Source organism: Penicillium verrucosum (genome assembly GCF_028828655.1).
Source record: "Penicillium verrucosum strain IBT 35672 chromosome Unknown utg000001l_segment0_segment0, whole genome shotgun sequence".
Taxonomy (NCBI): Eukaryota; Fungi; Ascomycota; class Eurotiomycetes; order Eurotiales; family Aspergillaceae; genus Penicillium; species Penicillium verrucosum.
In genome coordinates, this window is record NW_026643210.1 from 464,239 (window position 1) to 490,489 (window position 26,251).

Genomic DNA, 26,251 nt, shown 5'->3' on the forward strand with positions numbered 1-26,251 from the left:
TCCTTCTACTCGTCACGAGCATACTCTCCGTGACCCAATGTATCGCGAGCATATTCGCCATGACCAAGGTTGTCGCGGGCATATTCGCCATGGCCGAGAGTGTCGCGAGCATATTCGCCATGACCGAGAGTGTCGCGAGCATATTCGCCATGACCGAGAGTGTCGCGAGCATATTCACCGTGGCCAAGAGTGTCAGGTTCCGCTTGTATTTATTAGAATCTTCAGGCCTTCACTAAATTGTGACAGAAGGTTGCCTCACCAACGGGTGCCGACATGACGCCAAGGGCAGCCAGAATGACTAAAGCAATGCTCGACCGCATTTCGACGTGGGGTGGGATATAAAAGGATTTTGTGGAGAGACTTATAGACGTTATAGATGACGAAATTGGAATCTCAAGAAGACTTGTGTGATGAAGATATATGTCAGTTCGTGTCAAGGTGGCTCTTATATAACGGGCAACCCTTTGATACTGGGTCCTAGAAGCTCAGCAAGATAGTCCTCCATAGGTTGATTGTCTTCTTTTCCCTGACCCCGGCTCTGCTATACCACCTGATTGCGTCAAACTGTCTATGATGTCAAAATTGCCGCAGCTGCAGGCTCCTAGACCGGCACGAAATAATTCGATTTCAATCAATGCAGACCCATGACTTGTCGATATGATGTGTTCGCATCTGTCTGGATGAAAGCAGAGTGTCGGACTTCATAGTATCTTTCTTAACTTCTGTGGCTTAATCAATCAATCTCACAGTGAGCTGTGCACTTCGATGTCCATCACGTCGACCTCTCCTAACACAGAGCTTCCTGCCGCACGTACGGACATGCACAGGAGCGATGTATACCTTCCGCGGAGACTCCACTCGACTTCGAGTGGAAGCTACGTCCACTCTGCATCCTACATATGCAATCCCTCAAAAGGGTAGACCGTACGGACTGTGCTTAAATTACCAGTTGACTGATCTCCAAATTTGTAAGCGTCTTGCATATCCCCATACCGTTGGGGAGGGTATACTGGAAATACGATAGACTCCCAGCACACCTCGCTGTTGCTTTCTTGAACGTGATGGCTGTTGAAGGAATCCTACTTTTTCCTAATTCCCATCTCATCCACACCTTCCTTTTTCATCAAAGTTCTCCAATATGCCTATGGTTGTGCCCAAGCATGACCACTGTGATTCAATCCCTCTTGAGGAAGGCAGTCAACGCTCGCATTCCATCTCACCCGACAGATCAATAGAAGCCAACAAACACCGAAAAGATAGTCTGAATACGACTGAGTTCGGAAACTTGAGCATGCTATTTTTACTTTATTTCAGCCAAGGTATTCCTGCTGGTCTTGCGGGAGCAACCATCCCAACCATTCTCAAGCGGTTCCTCCCCTACGGGGAAGTTGGAATGTTCACCTTGACGGTTTATCCCCACTGCCTAAAGCTCATCTGGGGCCCAATTGTTGACTTTTACTGGAGTGGTCGTGTTGGACGACGTTTGACTTGGATACTGCCGACGCAGTTGTTAATGGGCCTTGCCATGGTGGCAATTGGGGTGTGGACTACCTTTTACTTTTCGGAGATCGAACGTTCCGCAAAGACTAGTCAAGGGTTGCTATACGTTCTAGCCTGGGTATTGGTATCGACACTATCCGCGATTCAAAGCTGTGTCACTGATGGCTGGGGGTTCGGCTTTTACCAAGTGAAAAGCTCCATTGGGTCTCCAGTGCCCATACCTTGGGCAGCATTTCCGGTGCCTTCACTGCTTATAGCCTTTTCATGTTTGTTTATGAACCTAAACTATCGGTCCCGGATCAAGCTGCCTCGGCGTTGGGAAACTTTGTCTCTCATTGGGGTGTCTTCTATCTTGCTACTGGTGCTTTACTCCCGCTTTTGAAGCAAGAAGATGCCGAGTCAAAGGATGTGAAGCGCTCAATTATAAGCGCGTATCAAGCCATTGTGTCAATCCTTCGTCTTCGACCAATACAGAGAACAGTACTTGTTCATCTACTGGCCAGACTTGCGTTCGAAGTGAACGATGGTGCGACTGATCTTAAATTGCTTGACAAAGGGTTTGGAAATGCGAACCTGGCCATGTTGGTTCTTATCATAATGCCATTTGACCTTGCATCGGCACATTTGGGCGGTGTTTTCAGTAAAAAATATCAGCCTTTGCGTGTTTGGAGTGTCACATACTCCATCCGGCTTTTCTCAGTCGTGATAGCGGCACTGGTTGTTGCGCTGGGCCCCGACGGCCCACCATCTTCATTTTACATCTTTGTAGTGTTCATCCAACGGATGTTTTCAGTTACCTCAGCGACCGTTATGTTCACAACATTCCTCAACTTCCATCTACGAGTGGCGGACCCGGTCGTGGCTGGTACATATATGACCATTCTCGCGACGTGAGTTGCCTGTCACACCTTCCCCATTGAATGGTTCTTCAAGGAGGATAATTTATTAATAATCTCAAATACAGTGCTCAAAATATGGGAGGTATTCTTCCCCGCATTCCCGCTATGAAGCTCATTGACCTCGCAAGCAAGTCAACTTGTCAATTTCCTCCAGACCATTACCAACCAGGGGAAGTACCCGTCCAAATGTCTTGCAACACCTTGGAGGAAAAGGCAGTTTGCATACAGAAAGGGGGGCAATGCCACATTTTCTCAGATGGCTACTACATTATCGGCGGTGTTACCCTTTTCTTGGGGAGCGGTATCTTCCTGTTATACCTTCGACCAACTGTTAGGAAGCTGGAGAAGTTACCCCTAACTGAGTGGGCTTTAAGAAGAAGCCCGTGAACAACTGGCACCCCATTCTAGAGGGCGTAATTAATCCATCGGGGCCCTCAGGTATCATTACATAGAAATGGAAATTCATTAAACAACAGTCTACGACGTATAATTTCTGTCCTACAAAGAAGCGTAAATATACTTCAAAAGCAAAGGTCACATGCGTCTTAGTGTTCCCACTATTGATGCACTACGACACGACTGAATTGATGCATGGAATTGGAGCTCATTGTGTTTTGACACTTTAGAGGGAACCCTCGTAACTGGCCGATTTAATGCCCACCCACCTTGGTTCAATATGGTATCCGTTAAGATTGTACAGAAAACTTACTGGCTATCATATAGGTACACTACATCAATGGCGCAGCTGAACGCGGCCCGACCCCTCTTTCGTGGGCCAAGTCGATATATCATCAGAGACTAATTAACGCACAGGTCGGGTGTCGGTGCTCTATTATACATATTCGCAATCCGACTATGCTTTTGTGTGTTGTCTACGCACAAGCCTCTGGAGGCCTTTTGATTCAAGGTCACAGAGGTCTCGTCTTTCAGATCTGTATCCAAACCAGTATCTAGAGATACAGTGTAATTGATCATTTTCTTGGGGAGTATGCAATGGTATCTACCTATTGAAGACGGAGTATCGGAATGTTCTTGGATTTGGCCGTTAAGATTATTGTACGGTAGCTTAGCATTGTCTACATCGGAATCACTATTATTTGTTGATTGTCTCCCGATATTTAGAGGGTGCTGTTACAGTTCAGAACAACACCCTACACATACACACGAAATGGCCTCTTTGAACACCATAGACAATATGAAAGAGCACCGCGACTCCTTAAGTTCCGACAATGACGGCTATCAGCCTCTCGATACAACTGAAAGCCCTCCATTACTTGGGAATGGAAGCCACTCACTTCGGACTCGCCGGCGAAGGAAATTTGCGATCCCTACTCACTGGCCGTGGATTCTTTCCACATCAGGGTTTACTTTAATCTCATTCTGCCTTCTCGCAATGGACTGGGCCTCAGCCCCTCCCCGTGGAACCTATGAGAGCGGATTCAGTACCGACTTAGGTAAGTTGATTTGATATTTTTTGAGACTTGCAATCTGAGATTGTTTGTAGATGCTGCATTTCCTGCTATTCAAATCAACAAGGTTCGATTTACAGGTGGTCTATACTACGATGCGAATGGAACAGTGGTGCGAAACCGGTTATCCGATGGCGGGCCAGAATGGGTTGGACCACCGAATCCAGCCACAGATCGGCTCTGGGACGATATAACGGAAAGCATGTTCTTCAACATATCTTTGAATGAAATTTAATTCATGAATCCTACCCATGAGCTAACGAGTGATTTAGTCGCTGGCGTGGATCTCATTGGTCGTGAGGCCGATATGGTTCGTGGGAAGACTAGACAGAGACCTACGGGCGAATACGTTACTGGATTAGATGTCTTTCATCAGCTTCACTGCTTGGTAAGTATCTATAATGTTTTTAAGTGCCATGCTATTTTGTCTCCTTTCTGGAATCCTAATTAGTACTGGTAGAACAAAGTTCGACAGGCACTATACCCAGACTACTATCCCGATCCGGATGGACCTGAGATATCAGCTTTACATACAGGTACGCAGTACTTTATCCCTAGGAGGTCTACAAATGGATGCAGTGGTTAACCAGTGGTGTTCATGGTATCATTAGATCACTGTCTGGATTACATTCGACAGTCCATCATGTGTTCAGGTGATATGACCCCGGCACACGTCGTGTACTCTGCTGCTCGAGACCGCTGGAGCCCCGATTTTGAAAATGTGCACACCTGTCGAGATTTCCAGGTACTCGTGGAGTGGACTCGTGCCAGACAGCCCGCTAGTCATGATGATAAAGAGGATCATCATCATCACGGAGACTCTGCGGCTGAGATGATGGAGCGGGGGCCCGTTGGATAGATGTAAATGTGGTGTCATCCGAAAGAGTTCCAGATACTTCAACCAAGCGTTGACTCCAAATGCTTGGCAAGACTCTAGCCCAGATCAACCAATAAAGAGTTGCACATGAGAGGCTTTATAAAGTTAGCTTCATGAAGTTGTATAATTCAACCAAATGGGAGATTGGACGTAAGATAAAGGAACTGGAGTGCCCACATTGCCAACCCCACCAATGCATACTTCCCCTCCCATACACCGGACGAGGTGGTAGATGACGGCAAAAATGGCGAGATGACTTGTGAAGCGCAAATTGTGAGATACACCACAACCATAGGAATAGAGGCTTTGAAAGGTCGAGGTAGCTGGGGGCGGGTCCAGCGCAACCAAAGCAACCCTGTAGCAATGGCAAAGGCTGAAATTTGAGCCGGATAGCCTTCGATATCGAGCATGAAGGAATAGACGTGGGACGATGGGACGGCAAGAATAATGAGTCCTGCCGGAATAAAATTCAATATCACTCCGCCGAGCGGCGCATTGAAAGGACGGGAAGAAGCGAACAAACGAGGATAAAACCCTCTACGTGCAATTTCCTGATTTTGTCTCGCCTGTATCAGAATTGGTTATCGGTTGCTTTCTTCAAAGAGATCGAAATCCTCAACTTACTAGGCTGAAGACACCCACCATGACATTGCCTGCTATGCAACATGAAATGAGCAAAGAGAATACTCTGGCCCCATCCCCAGGGCCAAATAGTCGAACAAAGAACTCATGTCCAACAAGCTCACCACTTCCCTTGATAATGTCGACCGGCAAAACAAGAAAAAAAGCCAAATTCACTAGCAAGTAGACGGCAAAGATTGTCGCCAAAGCCAGAGGAACGACGACACGTAGCATGCCAACGGGGTCTCGCACTTCATTGAGAACCATATTGGCGTTGTCAACCCCTGCGTAGGCGTAGTAGACTCGCAATAAACCTTGCGAAGTACTATGCCATCGCCAGTCCGATCCTTGCCAAATATCTTTATTGGTGCTACCCCGGTGGGGCAGATCTCCGCGGTCGAGTCGTCCACCAGCCACGGCGAAAAGGGCGATTCCCATGAGAAGCACCATCATACCAATTTTCAAAAAGCCTAGACAATTTTGTATCTTAACCCCCAGGGGGGCAAACACGCCATGTATAACGGCGGTGAAAGTCAACAGTCCCAGGGCAGCCGCCTTGGGCGCACCCGGCCCGAAGTCAACTGGCAAGGCTTCCTGAAGATACTCGCCAAACACAATGCAGTTGTTCGCAGTAAATGTTTGCAGGAAGACTTGGACGGAGAGTACGCTCATCACCAGGTATTTCGGTCGCCGATAGGTATATTCTAAATATAAGTTCTGGCCGCCACTCCGGGGCAGCATGCACCCGTACTCCATCGCTACTGTGGCAGCACACGCAGCCAGCATCACGCCGACAAGCCAAATCAAAATAGACAGGCCAATACTTCCAGCAGACTGTACCACCACACCTGGTGCAGCGAAAATCCCGGATCCTGTCATCCGAGAGATGATGAGGACGTAGGCTGACGTCCAACTGATCTTTCTGCCATGCACCGACTGGCCATGAAGAAGACTGGCATTCTCCTCTACCGAGGAGTTGTCTATGGAAGAGCTCATTCGGGTCACTTGAACATGGAAATATGAGGAGAGAAGATGGAATAAAGATCATTTTTATTTCAAGTGGCCTTGGGCGGAGATGCTCTGACCGGGGGTGATTGGAGTAGGCTACGCAAGCAAATCAGATCAGTTCTTGACAAGGCCTAATACTAAAGACACTATGTACTCCGTATGATATGTCAGACTCCAGGAAATCAAGAGGATTACGATTCTTGGCTATAAAAACTTTGGATGGTACTATTTCCTGTACTGACCTAAAGCTATAATTAAAAGTTGACAGTATGTGTACAAGCGCCCTTAAGGACAAGCCTACACCTAAATCCTATCGACCATAAGGTCATCCACTATTCTCGAATGAAACTGACTGCAAGTATCACATCAAATAATAGTTCTTTCGCTCAGATTGTTCGCACGTTGCTGGTACATGTGTCATTTTCTACCGCCCACACTGCATGATATAAAGACTTTTCCATTCTGCCTCCCAAAATTAGGCTCTCTTTCTTCTTCAATATCAGTTTATATCATGGCGATAGAAGAGAAAAAGCTCAATCCTGTAGCAATTGGCAAAGGCGGGAACCTTGTCCCCGGTGCCACGTCCTTCAACCGCGACATTGAGGTGAATGGTAACAGTGAATGGCCTCCTGCAAAGGTAAGGTCTTCAAATTCATCTTTGACCTAAAGCAAAAGAAATTGAGACTTATACTCCATGCTCCAGTATCCTGCCTACCTGCCTACATGGGATCACACTCAGAAATATCCACCACTGCAACAATATATATTTGTCGATCGAGGAAATCATGCTGATCCAACATTTCCCCATCTACTGGGTACGAATGTTCATACGACGAATATAACACCGACAATGGGAACATTTATAAATGGTTCTGTTCAGCTGAGCAAGCTCGGCGATTCGGCGAAGGACGAGCTAGCTCTGCTAACTGCCCAGCGGAAGCTTGTTGTGTTCAAAGACCAAGATTTCGCCGATCTTCCCATCACGAAGGCAGTTAAATGGGGTGGCTACTTTGGCCGACATCATATAAACGCCACTTCCGGTACACCTTTGGGATTCCCAGAGGTGCAACTTGCACACCGTGGAGCAGGAGATTCGAGCTACGATGAGTTCTTCAGTAGCCATACCACATCCGCCGCATGGCACTCGGATGTCACTTACGAGGAACAACCGCCCGCTCTGACCATTATGTACATACTCGAGACACCTGAGACAGGCGGTGATACCCTGTTCGCGGATCAAGTGGAGGCGTACCGTCGTTTGTCGCCAGCTTTCCAAGAGCGGCTTCACGGTCTGAGTGCACTACATTCAGGCGTACAACAGGCGGAGACGGCACGTCGCAAGGGAAGTATCGTCCGACGGGAGCCCATCGAAACCGTGCATCCTATTGTGCGCACGCATCCAGTCACGAGAGAAAAGGCGCTCTTTGTCAATCGGCAATTCACTCGAGGAATTATAGACATGAAACGAGAGGAGAGCGACTGTATTTTGAGCTTTCTATACCAACATATCGCGAATAGCCCTGACCTGCAATGCCGCATCAAATGGGAGCCCAAAATGGTCATTATATGGGATGTAAGCTAGACCACCTTCCAATATTTGACCATGTCTGTCCTTGCTTGAGTCTAACTATACTTGTCTATTACCCTCCAGAATCGAGTCACAGCACATACTGCCATCTTCGACTGGATGACCCGGGAGCGTCGACACCTCGCACGCCTAACTCCACAAGGGGAGCGTCCGTTCGAGACTCCATTTGAGGTGAAGGACTCGATCGAGGAAGGACTCTCGGAACATTCGACACAACGCTGATCTGTTCACTATCACTGAGGTGCGTTTGCCCATTGACCAAGCGGTCAAAATGCGACATGCGTAGGGAGCTCTGAGAACTGCTGCAACCGCAGTGGTCTAGACATTCACAATGGATATATCAAGTTCTCAATTGTTCCCTGGCCCTAAAACTCTTTTCTCAATATCCGCATAGCTTTAGCATGTTATACAATAGTTGTGAAAGCCCTTAGGGCCTTGCATTTCGCGTGTTCCTCGAACAATTTGGTATTCCTTCACCAGTACTTGTGACCATTCGCATTGAAGGAAACACATAAATGGAGCCAGCCCCCAGAGCGGAAGAATAGCCGGTGCATTAGGCGGATTTTGAACGTTATCGAAACAAGATAAGTGAACATCAACCATTATCGCCATGGTCCTACCACCAAATAATACACTTAGTGCTTGTGTAGCACAGGGCAAACTCTGCACAGTGGGTTTCCATGATTGGCCCAAACAAGACAGGTGACGGAGAGAATCCAATGTGCTGATTTGGAGAAAATACCGCTAGGCTCTTGGAGTCAGATTCATAGGCCAAATCGAGATTGTCCAAATTGCGAAAAGTGCGGGGTACGACAGCGTATTCCTTGATCTGGAGCACTCTGCATTCACACTGCAGACCGCATGGGAGCTATGTCAGGTGGCGAATATGGCCAATGTCTCGCCCTTTGCTCGGGTGCCAGGAGAGACAGGGAATGGCTATATCCAGCGTGTGTTGGACGGGGATGCACGCGGCATCATATTCCCGCATAGCCACACAGCATGTGAGTAAAACTTTCTCCGTGGAGGTTGAGGTGCGATTGATGGATAGCTAACGCATACATACTTTCCGTCAGCTGATGCGGCGGCAGCTGTAAAAATGGCGAAGTATCCACCACTAGGAATCCGATCCATCAATCCGTCCTTGTTGGAATCTGATGACGGCACGGGCCTCCCGGCTGAGGAAGCCACCAGGGTCCTTGCTGAGAAAGATGCTGTCTGCTTCATCCAGGTTGAGACTCGTGATGCGCTGGAAAATGTGGACTCAATCGCCGCTGTGGACGGGGTGGACGTTCTCTTAATTGGGTCTATGGATCTGACAATCGAGTTGGGTATCCTCGCACAATGGGATCATCCACTGTATCAGAAGGCGCTTCGCGATGTCTCGGCCGCTGCACATAAGTATGGCAAGGTTTGGGGCATATCGGGGTTGTTCGGCCGTCCGGATCTGTGGCGGTTGGCTGTCCAGGAGCTCGGAGCTCGATTCATTGTAGGGGCGCTCGACAGGGGCCTAGTTTCGTGTGGCGCAGCTGCCAACGTTAGCATGCTAAAGGACTCGGTCGAAGGTAGCCAGGGGCATCGGTGAGATAGCGCAGAATTGAAGAAGTTTACATTACTTACCATACCGTTATATTACAAGATATTCAATACCAGTACTGCAGAATTAGGTATTCGACTAAAGTAAATTACATACGTCCGATTTCAATATTACCACTACCACTACCCGTACCATGTTTTGTAAATCCAACAGATGAAATTTGGAGAGAACATGGACACGAAGTAGTGCCCTGGCCGAAAGCTTCTGCCCGTACGATTGTCATCAACCCCAATTTGCGGGCATCAAGTCAGACACGAGGACAAATTTACCACTACCAGATCTGACTCTACAAAGTTCTCGATTCCAACCACAATGGATACGAATGTCATTGACATTGGTGGCGCTGATATGCAATATCTCCAGGCTATGTTCCAAACTCAGTTCCTTCAGCCATTGTGCGAAGGAAAATCACCGAGTCTGCCCTCCGCTCTGATGTGCGATGACCGAGGGTTGGAGCTATGGAGCGAACTCACTTACGCACCAGAATACTATCAAACTCAAGACGAAGTGGACTTGTTTATTGCGCATGGACAGGAGATAGTTTCACAAATCCCCGAGGGATGTTCATTGATCGATCTCGGCAGTGGGTAAGTTCGTTCCAGATCAGGACACTTGAGATGTACTTATTGTCCTTTTCATTGACAACTAGCGATCTCCGAAAAGTTCGCCCACTGTTAGAATTTATCGACAAATCGCAGAAGCGAGTTCATTACTATGCTCTTGATCTGTCTGAAGCCGCCTTGAAGCGGGGAGTCGGCCAATTCGCGGAACAATTTAAATATGTCGAGTGTACCGGACTCTGGGGTTCATTTGAACACGGTTTCTCATGGGCTAAGACCCTGCCTCCTGGTCCGAAGTGGCTTTTATCTCTCGGATCGATTTTAGGGAACGGACCGGTTGATAGCGCAGCACAAGGATTGGCCCGATGGGCTTCTCTCATGGGCCCAGATGATCGAATGCTACTTTGCATGGATTCTCACTCGGACCGAGACAAGATCTGGAAGTCATACCACGATCGACAGGGATGTTATGAGAGATACGTTCGTCATGGCCTGGCCAATTCAAACGCACTCCTTGGGCATGACTGGTATGCACCGGAGGATTGGGAGATGACCGGACTCTTAAAGCCACCTATGCACCAGACCCAATTCCGAGCCTTGAGAGATGTGGAAGCATCTTCTGTTGGAATACGGTTCTCGACTGGGGATCTTATAACTCTCCATGGCCACTTCAAATATTCGCCGGGGATGATGCGTACGCAATTCAAAATGGCGAACCTGGTGGAGATAGCAATTTGGAAGGCACCCTCTTCCCCCATCTGTAAGTGGAGAGTCAGATTTCATATCTGGACAAGTGACTGATGTCTTCAAATAGATGACTATATTGTTCGCCGTGCTTAATTGTGCCTAGAGCTGCTTCCCTTTTCCCTTTCCTTAATTTCCCGAATGCCTGTACAGGTGACCCACAAAATCTCCTGGGTGTTCTGTTAGATATATAACCAGACAAATATCAAAAGGATGAATGCAGCAGGCTGTAAAAATGCGGCTTATGTACCTACAAGGTCATATCACCCTGTCTACCAAGGTACTTGGGGGCTACCAATCATCGATACTCCGAAGTAGCGATAAAGCTATGATACGTTGGATGTAGTTATAATATGACGAAACACGACGATCAGTATCTCCCGACCTATTGGATTCACCATCAATCACGCCTCTCAATAACGCCTCCAACTTGCATTATCTAGGGCTACCCCGCACTGAGCGCTTTATATGTTATCGTCCCTGCTTTGATTTTCCCTTGTTCTTTGACCTCACTCTTCCCCTTCTGAAGGCTTGAAGAACTATCTGAGTTATTCGTCGTGATTCTGAACATTCACACCCAGAGACAATAACCATGGGGGCGACATACTCTAAACCTGCACCCACCAACAGGAAGTCGGAGAAGACCTTCGCAATTAAGACGGGTATGACACAGAGAGATCTGAATATGAAGGAGGAGTCTTTGAGTACTCGTTAGTAGGCTTTGTCCATCATCTGCCATTTCAGTCTCGTTGACAAAACAATAGCACCACCACCATACCTGGCGCGTGAACGGCTTCAGACCGTGACACTGCCTCGTATGGTAGACTGGAGTAACACTCTTCTAAGCGACCCGAAGGTAATTTTTCCAGCATTGTCTCCAGCCTAGGCAATATATTACAGTAAACAACCACTCACTCTTGAGTAGAATCGTCTCGCGATATCAAGTTTCGCCGACAAGTCTTTTGCAGAAATCCTCATGAATCGCAACGCGCTTAGCACCGATCTGCATATCTTCAACCTGACTGTGCCCATAGAAGGAGGGCCGATCACCAATCAGCGCTCAACCGGTCGCTGCTGGCTCTTTGCCGCGACCAACATCTTCCGTGTCCCGTTGATGAAGGCATATAATCTGCCTGAATTCGAACTTAGCCAAGCCTATCTGTTCTACTGGGACAAGATTGAGAAGGCAAACTATTTCTACGAGCAAATTATCGACACTGCCGACCAGGATTTCTCTGGTCGACTGGTCCAGAAGCTGCTTGAGGACCCCGTTACGGATGGCGGCCAATGGGATATGGTCGCTAATCTTGTTGACAAGTACGGACTTGTCCCACATACTCTCTATCCTGACAACTTCCATGCCCAGAGTAGCGGGAAAATGAACTGGCTACTCACAGCCAAGCTACGCGAGCAGGCTTTGGTTTTGCGGCGACTGGCCATAAAGGAGGCTAACAGAGAGGCCCAGGCTGAACAACTGTTAGCTGCAACAAAGGAGCAGTTCTTAGAGGAAATCCACTCACTCGTAACACTCTTACTGGGTCCTCCACCGAAGCCAGACGAAACATTTGTTTGGCAATACTACGACGCCAAGAAAACGGCCCGTGAAGTGCGGAATACTCCAAAAGAACTTGGACAACAGGCCCTCCAAGCAGGTTCAGGATCGCTATTCAGCCTAGTTCATGATCCACGACACGAGTCGAACCGCTTACTGACGGTTGAGAGACTTGGTAACGTGATAGAAGGGCGACCCCTCACGTACATTAACGTCGAGATGGATACGCTCAAGCAGGGAGTTATCTCGATGCTGAAAGCAGGACGTCCCGTGTTTTTCGGGTGTGACGTGGGTAAATTTTACGATCGCAACCGGGGCGTGATGGATGCCGACCTGACCGACCTTAAACTCGGATTGAACATCTCGCTTCGCATGACCAAAGCCGAGCGTCTCGCTAGTGGAGAAACCGCGATGAGCCATGCAATGGTCATCACTGGCGTCCATCTCCTTCCGGGTGATCGACCTGTTCGATGGCGTGTGGAGAATTCATGGGGAGAGGAGGCTGGTGATAAGGGCTGGTTTGTGATGACCGACCGATGGATGGAGGAGTATACATTCCAGGCTGTCATTGAATCACAGTTCCTTTCGGCTGATACACGAGCTGTGCTCAGGCAGACTCCAAAGATCTTGCCGCGTTGGGATCCGATGGGTGTGCTTGCTTAGAGCGTCATTTTGCTGGGGTGTTAAAGAATTACTCTAGACACTAGATATTCCCGTTGGATTTATTGGCCTTGGATATGTTACTGTTTAAGCCTCAAACTACCGGCGTATAGGAAACAGATGATTCCTTGAGACTACAGTGTAGATACGGAAGAATATACCTCGAGGAGGGAAAAATAAGTGATATACGGGAGACAATTATTTCCTACGTTTATGTACATTTAGGGCCTCATGCCTCCAAGGTCCGTATGGAGTACACAAGCTGGAATATACGTAGAAAACGAGTATTAGTCCGACAGTAGTTATTGTTATGGTGGTGGCCTTAGGCCGCGACATTGATACCTCAGGCATAAATCCCTCTGCAGCTCCATAGGAATCAAGTCTCTCCCTCCCCACTTTCTGGCCCCTACAATTCCGTAGCAGCCACAACAGCTATACACAAAATGAGCCTTGCGGAACTCTAAACATATCTTGTGAAGAAAAAAGAAACAAAGACGCGTCATCGACCCCGTGGGTAGATAGGGTCAGCACGAAGGCCAGCCTGATCCCAGAAAGCTTGCGAAAACTTTGCGCTCGCCAGACCACGCCCATCGAGCATGTTGCACGGCAAAGTTCTGCGAATTATTAGTCGCTGTTCTCATTATTCTGCCTGGAATACTTACATCAATTAATAAAGCATCTCCTGGGTGCCACTGGACATCGGAGCTCAGTTGCTTTTGAAATTTGTCCATTTGATCAAGCCACACCTTTGGAATTGGTTCATCGTCGTCGACTCCAGCAAACTGGAGTGAGTGATTCTTAGTTAGGATGTAAATTCCCTAGAAGGGAAACTTAAAAAGTCCACTCACATGAGATGGCCAGACCAATATTTCTTTGCCTTCCGTGTCGCGGTAAGTGAATGGTGGCTGGAAAGTCTGATGTTTGGTGGCATTGTGGTGTCGAGTTGACAGAGACTAATAAAATATATCAGTATTTTTATTAGTCTTCATCACAACCGTATCCCCCTTGAACACAGCAGGGCGCTGTTGTGTCGGATGAAAGCGGACACCTAGATCGAAAGAATCTTTTAGCATCAATCTGACGGTACACAATTGAATCATTATGAGAGGGAACGCACCCGGCATACGATTAACAACCTCCAATCCGCCACCTTCTTTCCAAGTCCAATCAAACCCTCTCCGCTGCCATTCCGGAAGATCGAGATGATCTTTCAAGTCATCGCGCTATCCACCCATACCAGCCAATTCGCGGATACGACCCTCAACCTGCCGCCTGTTCTCCTCCGTGTCTAGAATAAAGATGCACTCATCGACTCCCTGTGAACTTTCTGGCGGTCCAAAAGCGCAGGGTTTGTAAACCCTAGCTCCCCCAAGAGTTCCATCCTGCCACATTGCTGTGTGCGGGACCTTGAAAGCGATGCCTTTTTCAATTGAGCTCTTTAATCCTGGCCCCCTTGGCGACCGTATATCAGCATGTATCAAATACACCTCGTGAAAATTGCCGCCGTTGAATATCTCGGGGGGACTCACTCATCTGCAGTTATGACATGCTCCGCCAACGGCTTCCTGGGCACTTCGGAACCTTTGTGGATGTGTGGTTTCCAACCATACGGCCCGGTTCCCACCAAAGCAGTGATAAAATCAGAGAAGTCTTGGGTACTACCCAATGGGAGGTTGCGGACGTGAATGGCGCCGCCATGAGCGTCAAGCAATCTTCTCAGTGGCGAAGTAACACTTAAATCATTGGGCTGTGCAGCCAGGCGGGATATCTCACGAAATATTGCATCCTTGGACCCCTCAGAATCCGGAGCTGTCGGGTGATAACGAGGGGGAAGGCGACTTTGACCTTGTCTGATTGCTCGATCGCCTGAATATGCTTCTGATAGCCTGGGTCGAGTGAGGTCCAGAAATATTCGATCGTCATAGTGCAGCAAGGAAGAGAACTTCAACTAAAAAGTTCGGGGGATTCTCAGGTCTGTAGATTGGCAGACTGTATGACATTGGTCTCTAAATATACAGCTCGGAAATATATTTCCTTTATCCAACGGCTGTAAAATATCCATGGATAGTCCCGTCCCTTATGGCAGGGTACGAAGAAACAACGTCTCATATACTGCAAATACATTACAGAGACTGGGATAGTCCCTCAGGCTGGGCATGAATAGTCACAAACTCTGAAATCTGGGTCAGCCGATCGGCAGAATGCATGAAGCATAATATCGTAGTGCTCAGGTGTGACTACCTAGGTATGCATCACAAAGTGCATAAGCGATCGGATGCAATCGGTCATAGCAATTCCCTTGTTTACAGGAGGAGTAACCATGTTTCATCACTTCGGATAGTATGGGGCTGGTTGATGTATCAGCGATATAGTATCTGAAAGCACCATGGGTCTTTTCACATGTTTGTGTTACATATTCACTAGACTACTGTAGCACGAAAAAATCAAGGAAGGAAAGGTAAGGCAGCGGTTGTAAAGCCTGGTATTTCCCCTCAGCTGTTCACCTTTTGCACCTCGAGGGAGTGACGTGATTGCTTTTGCTGGCCGTGTGCTTTGTTGAAGTGCTTAGTTCAGCCATGCTGCCTTCCAGCTTCGTCACTAAGCTGCATACCATAAATGCCACGGGAATGAAAGCCCGATCGCCCAAAGAGATAGCCAAGCTCGTCAATGCTGCACAAAATGACGGGATTTTCTACTTGGACCTTTCAGAGGACAAAGGCGCTCAGAGTTGTCTGACAAACATGAAGTCGCTTACTCGTGGTCTCTTCGCACTAGCGACCCGTGATAAAGAGTACTATGATATTGACAAGTTCGGTGAACTAAAGTTGAATGGGTACGATCACTACTTACGTACTTAATACACGAATATAAACTGACAACCTCTCATGAGTATAGCTATAAGCCAGTTGGACGAAACGTTGGAGGTATCAAAGGGACACGAGATGGGTTTGAAAGCTATGCTGTGAGTCAAAATTGTCCCTCTTGGGAGGATCACCATTCATGCGAAGACTGAACATTTCCGGTACAGGTTGGACAAGACGACATTCTATCGTCTACCTCGGGGCATGCTCCACGACCCCAGATAATGGACCATCATTTGCCAGACCTAGAGCACTTCACTACCACATGCCTATCTCTTGCCCATGATATCCTCAGTATTCTTTCCGATAATTTATGCCTGTCGGGAGAGCATACCTTGCAATCATTACATGACATTCCGCAGTCAGAGTCTGGTGAACCATCAATGAATATCGTCCGTATGCTGAAGTACATGCATTGTGGCGAGTCTACGTTACATGTGCCCCAACAGGCTCACACAGATATGGGCTCTCTGACCTTCCTCTTTGCCGATACCCCCGGCCTTCAAATATTGCCTTCCGGCAGTACAGACTGGCTGTACGTGCCCCCTCAAAGTGGGATGGCTCTAGTCAATATTGGCGATGCTTTAAGTGTTCTCTCCAGTCGCCGATTCCATAGCGTGTTGCATCGCGTTGCGTCACTGCCAGGGATGGGCATGGAAGAGCGATACAGTCTTGCATTTCTATTACGACCAGCACGATCAACGATTATGTGGCCACTGGAGGGTGACCCAGGGATCTCACAAGGAAAATATACATGTGCAGATTGGATGAAAATGAAATTCGAGGTTTTGAGAGGGCCTGGGTCTAACAAATTGGATTATATTCAGCCGGGGAAAGAGATCCATGGGGCTTGAAGTTCAGCAGATATATACAATTCCAACTTGATTTGAATCTTGAAATATCCAGATCCCATGATTATTAAAGGTTAACCTTTTGAAGGAAGTTTGAAGGAGAGGTATCTCCCCGGTGCGGTAGTCGTCAGGTTGCCAGGTGATCAGGTGTTATTTTTACCATCTTCTTCTGGTAGGAGGTTGGTATTGCTAGTAGTACGGCCTAGTAAGCTGTCAGGTTATTAGTACAAGGTGCCCACATAATATCTCGCTCGTATTTTATCGTATAACTGACGAGAATTAGGTATTAAAAACAAAATACAATACGTGTCTCATTGGGTTATGAATATTACTAGCTAATATTGGTAGCATTCTAGTATTTCAAATACCCCTCAGTATCATAATGCCACTGGTAATTTTTAGACCCTTACAAGAAGAATCGACCCTAACAACCAAACAGCTTACTAAGGCGTGATTTATTATTCCTACCTCCTACTAGCAGTATCAACGTCATACTAACCTCCTACTACAAGCCACTGGTAAAATGTCATCTGACAACCTGGTAACCCCCCTATTCGTATCTCATGTGCTCAAGGATTTGGCAAACCCAGGGATGCGCACGATTTAATCTAAAACCTAATTACTACGATACTCAGTTTGAAGCATATGGCTTATGCACAATCTGTAAATAACACCTAGACCAATCTCCAGGTAGACTTCACAAAGATTCCTTGGGTTCATCGGAAATCCAGCGGAGACACAAGATAGACAACGTACTAAACGCTGCTAATATCCACCAAGTAATAATAATATACCCTCTTTGAACACCAAACGAGAAGGTTGCACCCACAACAGCGGGTCCAATGGCTCTTCCGAATGAGCTCACACTGGTCGCGACTCCATTCAATGTACCCAGGGCGGAGAGCCGACCCACGGATTTGGTCAATTGGATGGTACAACACGGGAAGGCAAAAGTGGTCGCTGCCAATTTTATGAACATAAGCAGGCCGACACCTCCTGGTTGCAATGAGGGTGGGAGAAAAATAGCAAATGGAACTGCCAGATATAAGAAAGGATAAATGATTGAGGCAGTCCAAAGGCATCGTAGAATGCCGTAGCGTTTTGCAATTGGAGGAAAGATCAACATTTGGAGTAGGAAACCAAAGACGCCGACGCAGGTGGACATAGTGCCAATCATTTGGGAATCTGCAGAACTTAGCCTAATTCCTTTATTATCTTATCGAGAACAAAGGATTTAGACAAAAGATCACTGAACAAGCTTGTATAGTCACTTACTCATTCCAAATCCGCCGGAAAACTTCCAGGGCAATCGGACTTCTGGATTGGCATGCAATGGCTGGCTTTCCAGATGTAGAAACACAGGAAGCAAAGTATCAAAAGCCATGGTGTGGAATCCTAAAAGGGCATAGAGAAGCAGAACAAGGTTTGATTGAGAAGAAAAGACTTCTACCCACCTTGGTCTCTCTGCCACCATGGCCGAGTCCCCTTCGGTAACGGTATCCCTCGATCCAAGCAAAGGCTCATGTTCACCACCGTTATCCCCCTGAGTAATCGTTGTCCTGCGAAAATGATATATCAACTTATTTCCAAGAATGAGACCTGGGTCACGACTCGCTTTGCGAGCAGTGAGGGTTTCCTGTTAAGTAAGTTAGAGTTGATGAATATAGAACTCTTATTCGAATGACACGAGAAGTCTGACCTGTAGAAAGAGAAATCCAGTGATTATTCCTGTCAAGAAGAAGCCTCCTGCAACCAAATTCGGTAGTAAGAAGGGATAATTTCTCCAAATTTCCGATGGGCCATCAAATATTGAGGGGAACCTCTCTGCAGGGCGAGCCAGCCCACCTCCAATGGAAGGACCCAGAATGCATCCAATGGTGAAGACCAAAGGTAAAATACTATAGGCCCGGGGCTGAAGCGACGGTTCTGGCACCATTTCCGCGACCATTGCTCGGAGAATACCAACATTTCCATTCACCAGGCCAAGAATGGCGCGAATGGTGAGCACCTGAGTTAAACTTTTGGACAGGCCGAAGAGGATGGTAAATATCATGGTACTTGTCAACCCAACAAGAATGACTGGTTTGCGGCCCCAATAGTCTGACAGCATTCCCCAAAAGAAAGCCGTTACACCTTGAGCACATGATGTTGTAGCTGTTACAAGTCCAACCCATTTACCGAGACTGGACTTTGGAACACCAACATCCTCTAGCATCTCCGGCTAGAATTTAAAGCCGTGTCAAAAAGCAATCAGTGCGAGGTGTTGATCGTTGCGATTTCAACATACGAGATATGGTAGCACAGATGTCAGGACCACTTTTCACCGTAATGTAAATTAGGGTTTGTTGCTGTGTCTGCATAGAGGGAGTCTATACATACCTGGCTCCGCAACCCGACATATTGCTAGAAGAAAGGCAATTGCGTCAGAAACCGAACTTTGGGTGATATCGTGTGCGGATAAAGATTAATCTCACCTAATACTACCAGTTGGTGTACAGGTAGCTTGGGTGCACGAGGGCCCATTTTGAGATGGGCGTGAAAAAAAGGAAGATTGGAATGCAAGGTTATTATATTGTCAACTCCCGCATCTGAAAAGGTTGACAAGTGGAACCGGACTGAACCGACGTACAATATCTTTAATTCTTTAAAGAAAATTGACCTAGCTGGTGATATAATCCCTTGTGTGATTGTCGATGATTTTCGCCTGCTGTGTTTGGTTTCCAATGTCTCTGAAGGCAGACATGAAGTAGGACAAAGAGCCATAGCTCTGACAGGTCAAACCCCAGTTGGAGGGGGATTGTATGCCGGAATTCCATATTTTAGGAGGGCAGAAAAATTAAAATACCTGAATTACTATGACCGTGGCTTTAATAATCAAAGTACCTTCCAATGTTGGTTATACTAGCCTTCATCGGCAGTGTTAATTCACGCATTAAGGCCTCAACATCCTGTGAGCGCGCGCTATGGGTCTTCATAGATGAAGGATCGTCCCGCTGAGCCTTCAACCTTCAGCCTCAGGACTATTTCTTTTACTTCTTTTCCCCCTTGAACTTGTGGTGGAAACAATAAACCTGTCGCAGTTGGAAACACCTCTCACAGCTAACTTTAACATGCTGTGATATATTGACCACATTCTCTGATTCTCAGTTCCTAGGGTCTGTCGCAATATTGTATTCTATTGTTTTGATCTTATTTTGGTTGTTCCAATTCGGCACAAGCATAGAGACCATACATAACAGGTGGTTCGTAATGGGAAATCTCTCATAAGAACATATCTTTTCATAAGCAGCCAGAACGTTGGCAACACTTGTTTCCTGACAATCTCAGTCGACCCCTGCATCGACGATGTCAACCCACGACGTGCAATTATTGTTCCTTCTGCGATCTATTCGAGTGTGTGCCTATGGCGGCTCTACTCTGATTCTATCCTTGTTTCTCTCCTCTCTTGGAAATTCCGATGCCAAAATTGGCATCTTCATGTCGGCGACTCTCCTTGGAGATCTTGTCATCAGCGTTCTCACTAGCTTGATGGCTGATAGTCTCGGCCGCAGAAGAATGCTGGCTTTCGGATCAATTTCGATGGCTCTCAGTGGGGCCATTTTTGCTACCTGTGACAACTTCTGGGTTCTTCTAACAGCAAGCATTTTTGGGGTGATCAGTCCTAGGTGAGCAAGTCCGAATTCTCTCCCCTTGAGTTGGTGTTGACGATATTTTCGTTTTTAGTGGAGGAGACATTGGTCCATTCAAGGTTATCGAAGAGTCAACTTTAGCACATCTACTTCCCGCCGAAAGTCTTAACGCTTCTCTCACTTGGTACTACACTTTGGGATCATGGGGAGGGGCATTAGGATTGCTAGCGACTGGATGGCTAATACAGTGCCTTCAGTCAAATAAAATAGCAACACTCGATGCCTATCGTGCGACATTTTTCCTTTATTCGGCGATTGGTGTCTTGAAGACCGCGGTAACTTTTTTCCTCACTGACATGTGCGAGGCAGAGCCACAGGACTCACCATCGTCTGAAGCCATACAGCCAAGATCTATGAACGAGAGCGAACCTCTTCTTCCGTACCATAGGCGCTCTACAACCCCAGTATTTTCCATCAGTTTACCAACAAGATGTTTCTTACTCAAATTCTGTCCGATAATAATGTTTGATAATGTCGGCACCGGGTTCTCCACAGACTCTTGGCTCACCTACTTTATAAACCGGAAATTTCCCAATACCTCGGACGGGCTACTCGGTTCGATATTCTCAACATGTAGCGTTATTATATCGATGTCCAACATCCTGGCAATTCCTGCTGTCAGACGCTTTGGCATTCTCCGCACAATGATCATTGGCCATCTTATTGCATCTACGGCTCTCATGCTCCTGCCGCTTCCTGATAAATTGAATGGAGCTGTTATGCTCCTGGTGACGAGGGCAATCTTTCTCGATTTCGACCAAGCTCCACGCCAGACATTTCTAGCGCAGCGAGTTCCAGCCGAAGAGCGTACAGCTGCTATGGGGGTTGTTAACATGACTCGGACCCTGGCACAGAGTGGAGGTCCCCTCTTGACTGGATATTTGGGTCAACAAGGGCGGTTAGGACTTTCTTTCGTATTGGCTGGGGTGGTCAAATGGGTGTATGATATTCTCTTAGCGGTTGCTTTCCTGCCCGGTAACAAATAGTAACGCAGGGGAATTTATTTTGATATATCAGATATTGCGGTCGTGCTTTCGCTGCATGTCTGTCGCATCGAGATTCTTTAAGGTGGCTCATAAGAGAGGAATTGCCGTGGAATGATTACATTGGATCTACATTACCTCCCTGCGACAATCCCAGATGTGGAAGCAGGAAGCAACACGTACCGCAAATTTTAGGGTCTTACGTTCACGTTCACACCATCGCAAATTATCATTGGTAACGCTATCTGGATGGCTAGCGGATAGGTAATCATGGCCCAGCATTATGCGGACAGGGTGGACTACATTGTGAGCAGTAGGCAGTCTCAGCACTATTTGATTTATTTCCCTGGAGATTTGCTTATAATACTGAACATCTGGTAGCTGGATGTATGTTGGGTGCCTGATTCTGCCTGAGGCAGCCAGTCCCACATGAGACATCCACATGTAGTAGACAGCTTCTCTCTCCGTCTTTTCCTCCCTTCTCTCTCCCCATCCACTTTGCTCTTATGAATCCTACAATCTTGTTCCTCCGTATCTGAATCTCTACTCCGGATTTACGAACGATATGTGCCAATGAGCAAGCTACAGGCTGAAACTAATTCGGAAATCAACATAGACCATCACAACTTGCTTTTTGTGACACCCGTGTACCCGTGCTCCCAGCTGAGAAGAACCAACCCAATCAGGCACTAGCAAGGTCCATTTTCACGGAGCTATGCTTGGTTTTTGGCGGGTCACAATGCTCCGATGGGGGGCTCGCGAGCTAGGTCGATTTGTTTTAAAATGGTAAGTGACGCCAACATTCCATTGGGCAGTCTGAATAAGGTTCCTACGAAGCGATAGAGGAGATCCAATGAGGAAATTCCAGAATGAAGGCTTTAAGTCATAGCTACTTGATTTGGCTGGCCATCTCCAGTCTCCACGCCCAGGTGACCAATGCCGACATCCGCTCCTATTTCCGCTCCAAAGAATACTCTGAAGGAACACTCGGCGCGTGGCCTCACCAAACCTACCGTTCTTCTCCAGCGATAGGCCCCATACTAAACATCCAGAAAGATCATCCGACATGTCATGATAACAAAGACCACCTACTTCTTATGGGACCTTGGGGAACCGAGGTCTCGAATCCAGGTCCGATGATTTTAGATACTTATGGCGGCCTTGTATGGAACGATCCGGTACGCTATGGAAAGACTTGGGCGGTTGATGTACGGTTCCTCGATGATGAGCCGTACCTCAGCTTTTGGGCTAGCAAAGACCCAGCTAGCGAGGTTGGCCATTGGTACATGGTGAGTACACTTAGCCCATCGCTAGCGGAAATGAGTGCAGACACGGGGCTTACTTATATTTCCTTTAGCTCAACTCGACATATGATGAAGTGTATCAGATCCGATCCGGAGATGGCTGGACCGCCGACGACCATGACTTTGACATAACGCCAAAGGGAACGGCCCTTCTGGTGGTAAACAAGGACATTCCCTTCGACCTTAGCCCGGTTGGCGGTCCACGACACGGTTGGCTACGTGACAACGGTATTCAAGAGATCGATATTGCCACAGGGGAGGTCCTTTTCCAATGGACGGTTGCTAGCCATTATAAACTGGAAGAAGGTTACCATGCATTCACACCAGGTTGGGGCGAGGATTCAGATCATCCCTTCGAGCCATTTGTCCTGAACAGTGCGCACGCGGACTCGCATGGTAACTATTTGGTTTCAATACGGCATATGTCGAGCATCGCGTATATTGATGGTCAAACTGGCGACGTGGTCTGGAAATTGGGAGGTGAAAAGAATTCATTTGCCAATTTATCACCAGTGGGAGATCATGATGACGACCACAACGCGACTGTATTTGATGGCCAGCACCATGCCAGGATTCTCGAGACCGGAGAACTCATCGACAGCGATACGCTAATCATGACAATTTTCGATAATGGCTTTGGGGCCCAAGAGCCTGCACACCCGACGATGGGGAAGATTGTCAAATTAAACGTAAAACAAATGACGGCACAACTTCTATATCAGCCGTACCAGAACAAACACCAGACAGCTATCACACACGCACGAGGGTCTTTACAGATTCTTCCCAATGGGAATCGGCTTTTAGGCTATGGGACAGTGCCGTCATGGTCTGAGTTTACCACGGATGGACGACTTCTATGCGATATTCATTATGCGCCCAAGGTCGGATTTAACACGCAGGAAGCGTTCTCCTATCGTGTACTGAGGCGTTTGTGGATTGGCCAACCCCGAGAAGCCCCTTCCGCAGTAATTGGAGAAGATAACAGACTTTATGTCAGTTGGAATGGCGCAACTAAGGTGGTCAGTTGGGAATTGCAGGCCTCTCGCCGTAACAGTGCTGATGGAGGAGAACAAGTGTTCGTCTCCATCGAAAACATCACTAAGACCGGATTCGAAACTTTAATTAATATTCCAGAAGCGCTAGACAACCACTACCTCCGAGTGGTAGGAAAGGACACTCAGGGAAAGGCTCTGGGAATCTCGGGGGTTGTGGAGAGACCTTCATTGATTCCGCGCCCTATACAGTTTGTACAGGATCAAATACGGATGATGTGAGACTACCTAGGGTATTCAGCGCCGGAATAGCTCTCTCTGTATGCACTCCCTACTTGATATATAGCTGATTACCTATGTCCTCGCAATGGATAACCCTGCGACTCCAGAGCCCCTTCATCGAACGAATTCGTCGGCTGATACTCAGAAACAGGTGCACCCTTACGACTAGACGAACGACGACGACCCCGGCGCTTGCTATCTTTGGCTTCTTGCTTTATCATCTTCTTTTCCTTACGGGACAGCTTTACTTTCTTGGGAAAGTCACAGTCATCTCCTTGGAGATAACGGCCAGGGTGCCAGATGTTCCAGATGACCATGGCGGAGAGCATGGGCAGTAATTCTAGGCAGTAGAAGGGTGCCTCGTGAAGGGTCAAGGGGCTTGTCCCGGCCTTATCGGTATCGGCAAATTCAATCAGACGGTAGATGATTCGAATCTAATATGTATTAGTCGTCTATAACTAATGGTCCTGGAAAGGTGACCTACCGTGATAAATGTCAAAGTGGCCCACATAGCCATCACCAACGGGCGCCAGCCACCGCCACGAGAAATGCTACTATTCCCTTGCATCCGACGGTGAAAGGCGAATAGCAGTCCGCAGAAGCATAGGATGAAGAACTGTTGCGCTGCAATACCGGCTGTGTAGATGTGCAGTCCTATTTTGTTCATCTCAGCGCTAAAGTCCGAGTCCATAACACCACCAGTCGCTTGAACAATAAAAGAGCTGTTAGATCAGTGTCAGCTAGTTTCATTATATAAGAAGAGTGTCCTAGACAATTGACCCAGGGCGGCCTTTCGGGGCGAAACTTACCTTATATCCAGCCAGATGAAGATTTGGGCCAGTCTTTCGGCCCGGATGCCTGCCACCTTCTTCTCTGGTAAGAAGTAGTAGACCATACGGCCGAAGATCATATATACAAAGGCGTTCACCCATAAGGGCGTTAGAAGGATCAACAGCTGTCCGGCGGCCGTGGTCGTCGACTTAGTCTGATCGATAGTCGAGTAGGTGCGCATAATCATTCCGATGCATTGCCACACTGCGCCTACTACAATCACCCAGCAGAACCTCTTCCGGTACATGATCGCTTGAGCGAAATGGGCGATCCAGGTAAGTCCGAATAGAACAGTGAAGAAGACAGCGGCGGGCCCATTAGCGCAGTAGGCATATTGAGCGTCCTCGCTAGACAAATCTATCAAGATCAGTCAAGGCCCAGAAGATCAATAGAAGAACATACCACAATGAGTTGGCCAACCCATAATAACGGTCAACAAGAGTATAACAGCACCCAGAGATCAAAGAGAGTGATAGAAGAACAACAGAACAGACGAGCGGAGAAAAGTCACAAGGTGCTAACGGGCGACATTCTTAAATCAAATCTCACGGTCGATCAGCCGTCGGGTTTTGGCCTTTAGAATGGCTGCCTGATCGGCATTGGTCCGACGCATTTCTGGCCCCCAACCGACGCATTTCTGGCCCCCAAGGAGCCTCTAGTCTCATATAGAGGCTGCTATTTTGGTGTGTCAGATTGGCGGCAACCTTGGGAATGGTGCACGGTGAGCTAGCGTCACTGCACGGTAAGACGCTTAGGGCTCAACATCTCACAAGACCCACCCGTCGCGATTGCGCCCCCACCGCCAACGACGATGCTAAGACAAAAATATGAAGAATATATGGCAGGGTCTGGCGTTCGCGATGGGGAAAAAATATGCTGACGCCTAGCCTAGGCCGCTCAATTGTTTCTTTGTCATGTTGATCTCGACCGAATTGCCAGGGCCGTCGGCTGTCTTGTCGGCTTCAACTTCCTCGAACTGGTCAACGCCTGATGAACTATCCACCTCGTCGTCGTCCAGCAACATTTGGGGCAGCCAAATCCTCACCATCACAGATGGCCGTTTCACACACACCCTCTCCATTTCTACTGCCTCATTCCCCGCTGCCCTTCAGCTGCGCGATGATTTTCTCCATGATCTTCAAACCGCTGGTAGGGCCGAGCCGATATCCTCTCTGGTGGAGCTTTGGGCCCGCTTTACTGGTTTTACCGTGCGTCGTTTGGAGCAATCTCCTCGTGGATTGGCTGACGATGTCTGACATCTTTTGACCATCGCCCTCGATACCTTCGATCGTGATATTCTACTGCAGCGCGAGATATTTGATTGTTTGATCCACTTCATTAGTTACATCACCGTATGAACCTATATATTGTCCAAATACCGCGTGA

At 47.6% G+C, this 26,251-nt stretch overlaps 15 protein-coding genes across 15 annotated transcripts; 11 read left to right on the forward strand and 4 right to left on the reverse strand.

Moving 5' to 3' along the window:
• Positions 1–5: 5 nt before the first annotated feature.
• Positions 6–320, reverse strand: N7516_000165 (uncharacterized protein; the record flags this gene model as incomplete). The annotated part of the gene is made up of 2 exons (XM_057212887.1): positions 6–202; positions 260–320. The coding sequence occupies 2 exons, from the start codon at positions 318–320 to the stop codon at positions 6–8; spliced, it is 258 nt and encodes an 85-aa protein (XP_057074770.1).
• An 818-nt stretch (positions 321–1,138) lies between these two features.
• On the forward strand, positions 1,139–2,394 carry N7516_000166 (uncharacterized protein; the record flags this gene model as incomplete). The annotated part of the gene is made up of 2 exons (XM_057212888.1): positions 1,139–1,671; positions 1,713–2,394. The coding sequence occupies 2 exons, from the start codon at positions 1,139–1,141 to the stop codon at positions 2,392–2,394; spliced, it is 1,215 nt and encodes a 404-aa protein (XP_057074771.1).
• A 1,173-nt stretch (positions 2,395–3,567) lies between these two features.
• N7516_000167 (uncharacterized protein) lies at positions 3,568–4,103 on the forward strand (the record flags this gene model as incomplete). Its single annotated transcript, XM_057212889.1, has 2 exons — positions 3,568–3,853; positions 3,904–4,103. The coding sequence occupies 2 exons, from the start codon at positions 3,568–3,570 to the stop codon at positions 4,101–4,103; spliced, it is 486 nt and encodes a 161-aa protein (XP_057074772.1).
• Positions 4,104–4,106: 3 nt separating this feature from the next.
• Positions 4,107–4,727, forward strand: N7516_000168 (uncharacterized protein; the record flags this gene model as incomplete). The annotated part of the gene is made up of 3 exons (XM_057212890.1): positions 4,107–4,256; positions 4,329–4,404; positions 4,522–4,727. 3 exons carry the CDS (start codon positions 4,107–4,109, stop codon positions 4,725–4,727), a joined length of 432 nt encoding a protein of 143 aa, XP_057074773.1.
• A 146-nt stretch (positions 4,728–4,873) lies between these two features.
• Positions 4,874–6,362, reverse strand: N7516_000169 (uncharacterized protein; the record flags this gene model as incomplete). Its single annotated transcript, XM_057212891.1, has 2 exons — positions 4,874–5,311; positions 5,370–6,362. 2 exons carry the CDS (start codon positions 6,360–6,362, stop codon positions 4,874–4,876), a joined length of 1,431 nt encoding a protein of 476 aa, XP_057074774.1.
• A 523-nt stretch (positions 6,363–6,885) lies between these two features.
• Positions 6,886–8,184, forward strand: N7516_000170 (TauD/TfdA dioxygenase family protein; the record flags this gene model as incomplete). The annotated part of the gene is made up of 3 exons (XM_057212892.1): positions 6,886–7,011; positions 7,078–7,947; positions 8,026–8,184. The coding sequence occupies 3 exons, from the start codon at positions 6,886–6,888 to the stop codon at positions 8,182–8,184; spliced, it is 1,155 nt and encodes a 384-aa protein (XP_057074775.1).
• Positions 8,185–8,572: 388 nt separating this feature from the next.
• Positions 8,573–9,544, forward strand: N7516_000171 (HpcH/HpaI aldolase family protein; the record flags this gene model as incomplete). The annotated part of the gene is made up of 3 exons (XM_057212893.1): positions 8,573–8,664; positions 8,725–8,963; positions 9,036–9,544. The coding sequence occupies 3 exons, from the start codon at positions 8,573–8,575 to the stop codon at positions 9,542–9,544; spliced, it is 840 nt and encodes a 279-aa protein (XP_057074776.1).
• A 324-nt stretch (positions 9,545–9,868) lies between these two features.
• On the forward strand, positions 9,869–10,956 carry N7516_000172 (uncharacterized protein; the record flags this gene model as incomplete). The annotated part of the gene is made up of 3 exons (XM_057212894.1): positions 9,869–10,143; positions 10,206–10,876; positions 10,931–10,956. 3 exons carry the CDS (start codon positions 9,869–9,871, stop codon positions 10,954–10,956), a joined length of 972 nt encoding a protein of 323 aa, XP_057074777.1.
• A 496-nt stretch (positions 10,957–11,452) lies between these two features.
• Positions 11,453–13,075, forward strand: N7516_000173 (C1 family peptidase; the record flags this gene model as incomplete). Its single annotated transcript, XM_057212895.1, has 3 exons — positions 11,453–11,570; positions 11,625–11,716; positions 11,786–13,075. The coding sequence occupies 3 exons, from the start codon at positions 11,453–11,455 to the stop codon at positions 13,073–13,075; spliced, it is 1,500 nt and encodes a 499-aa protein (XP_057074778.1).
• Positions 13,076–15,648: 2,573 nt separating this feature from the next.
• Positions 15,649–16,787, forward strand: N7516_000174 (uncharacterized protein; the record flags this gene model as incomplete). The annotated part of the gene is made up of 3 exons (XM_057212896.1): positions 15,649–15,905; positions 15,968–16,034; positions 16,101–16,787. The coding sequence occupies 3 exons, from the start codon at positions 15,649–15,651 to the stop codon at positions 16,785–16,787; spliced, it is 1,011 nt and encodes a 336-aa protein (XP_057074779.1).
• Positions 16,788–17,481: 694 nt separating this feature from the next.
• N7516_000175 (MFS transporter) lies at positions 17,482–19,307 on the reverse strand (the record flags this gene model as incomplete). The annotated part of the gene is made up of 6 exons (XM_057212897.1): positions 17,482–17,969; positions 18,060–18,420; positions 18,484–19,005; positions 19,072–19,100; positions 19,164–19,187; positions 19,259–19,307. 6 exons carry the CDS (start codon positions 19,305–19,307, stop codon positions 17,482–17,484), a joined length of 1,473 nt encoding a protein of 490 aa, XP_057074780.1.
• Positions 19,308–20,129: 822 nt separating this feature from the next.
• On the forward strand, positions 20,130–21,459 carry N7516_000176 (uncharacterized protein; the record flags this gene model as incomplete). Its single annotated transcript, XM_057212898.1, has 2 exons — positions 20,130–20,449; positions 20,508–21,459. The coding sequence occupies 2 exons, from the start codon at positions 20,130–20,132 to the stop codon at positions 21,457–21,459; spliced, it is 1,272 nt and encodes a 423-aa protein (XP_057074781.1).
• Positions 21,460–22,195: 736 nt separating this feature from the next.
• Positions 22,196–24,034, forward strand: N7516_000177 (arylsulfotransferase family protein; the record flags this gene model as incomplete). The annotated part of the gene is made up of 3 exons (XM_057212899.1): positions 22,196–22,242; positions 22,373–22,745; positions 22,814–24,034. The coding sequence occupies 3 exons, from the start codon at positions 22,196–22,198 to the stop codon at positions 24,032–24,034; spliced, it is 1,641 nt and encodes a 546-aa protein (XP_057074782.1).
• Positions 24,035–24,102: 68 nt separating this feature from the next.
• N7516_000178 (RTA1 domain-containing protein) lies at positions 24,103–25,289 on the reverse strand (the record flags this gene model as incomplete). Its single annotated transcript, XM_057212900.1, has 4 exons — positions 24,103–24,468; positions 24,519–24,756; positions 24,844–25,222; positions 25,268–25,289. The coding sequence occupies 4 exons, from the start codon at positions 25,287–25,289 to the stop codon at positions 24,103–24,105; spliced, it is 1,005 nt and encodes a 334-aa protein (XP_057074783.1).
• A 490-nt stretch (positions 25,290–25,779) lies between these two features.
• Positions 25,780–26,121, forward strand: N7516_000179 (uncharacterized protein; the record flags this gene model as incomplete). The annotated part of the gene is made up of 1 exon (XM_057212901.1): positions 25,780–26,121. The coding sequence occupies one exon, from the start codon at positions 25,780–25,782 to the stop codon at positions 26,119–26,121; it is 342 nt and encodes a 113-aa protein (XP_057074784.1).
• Between the last annotated feature and the right edge of the window lie 130 nt (positions 26,122–26,251).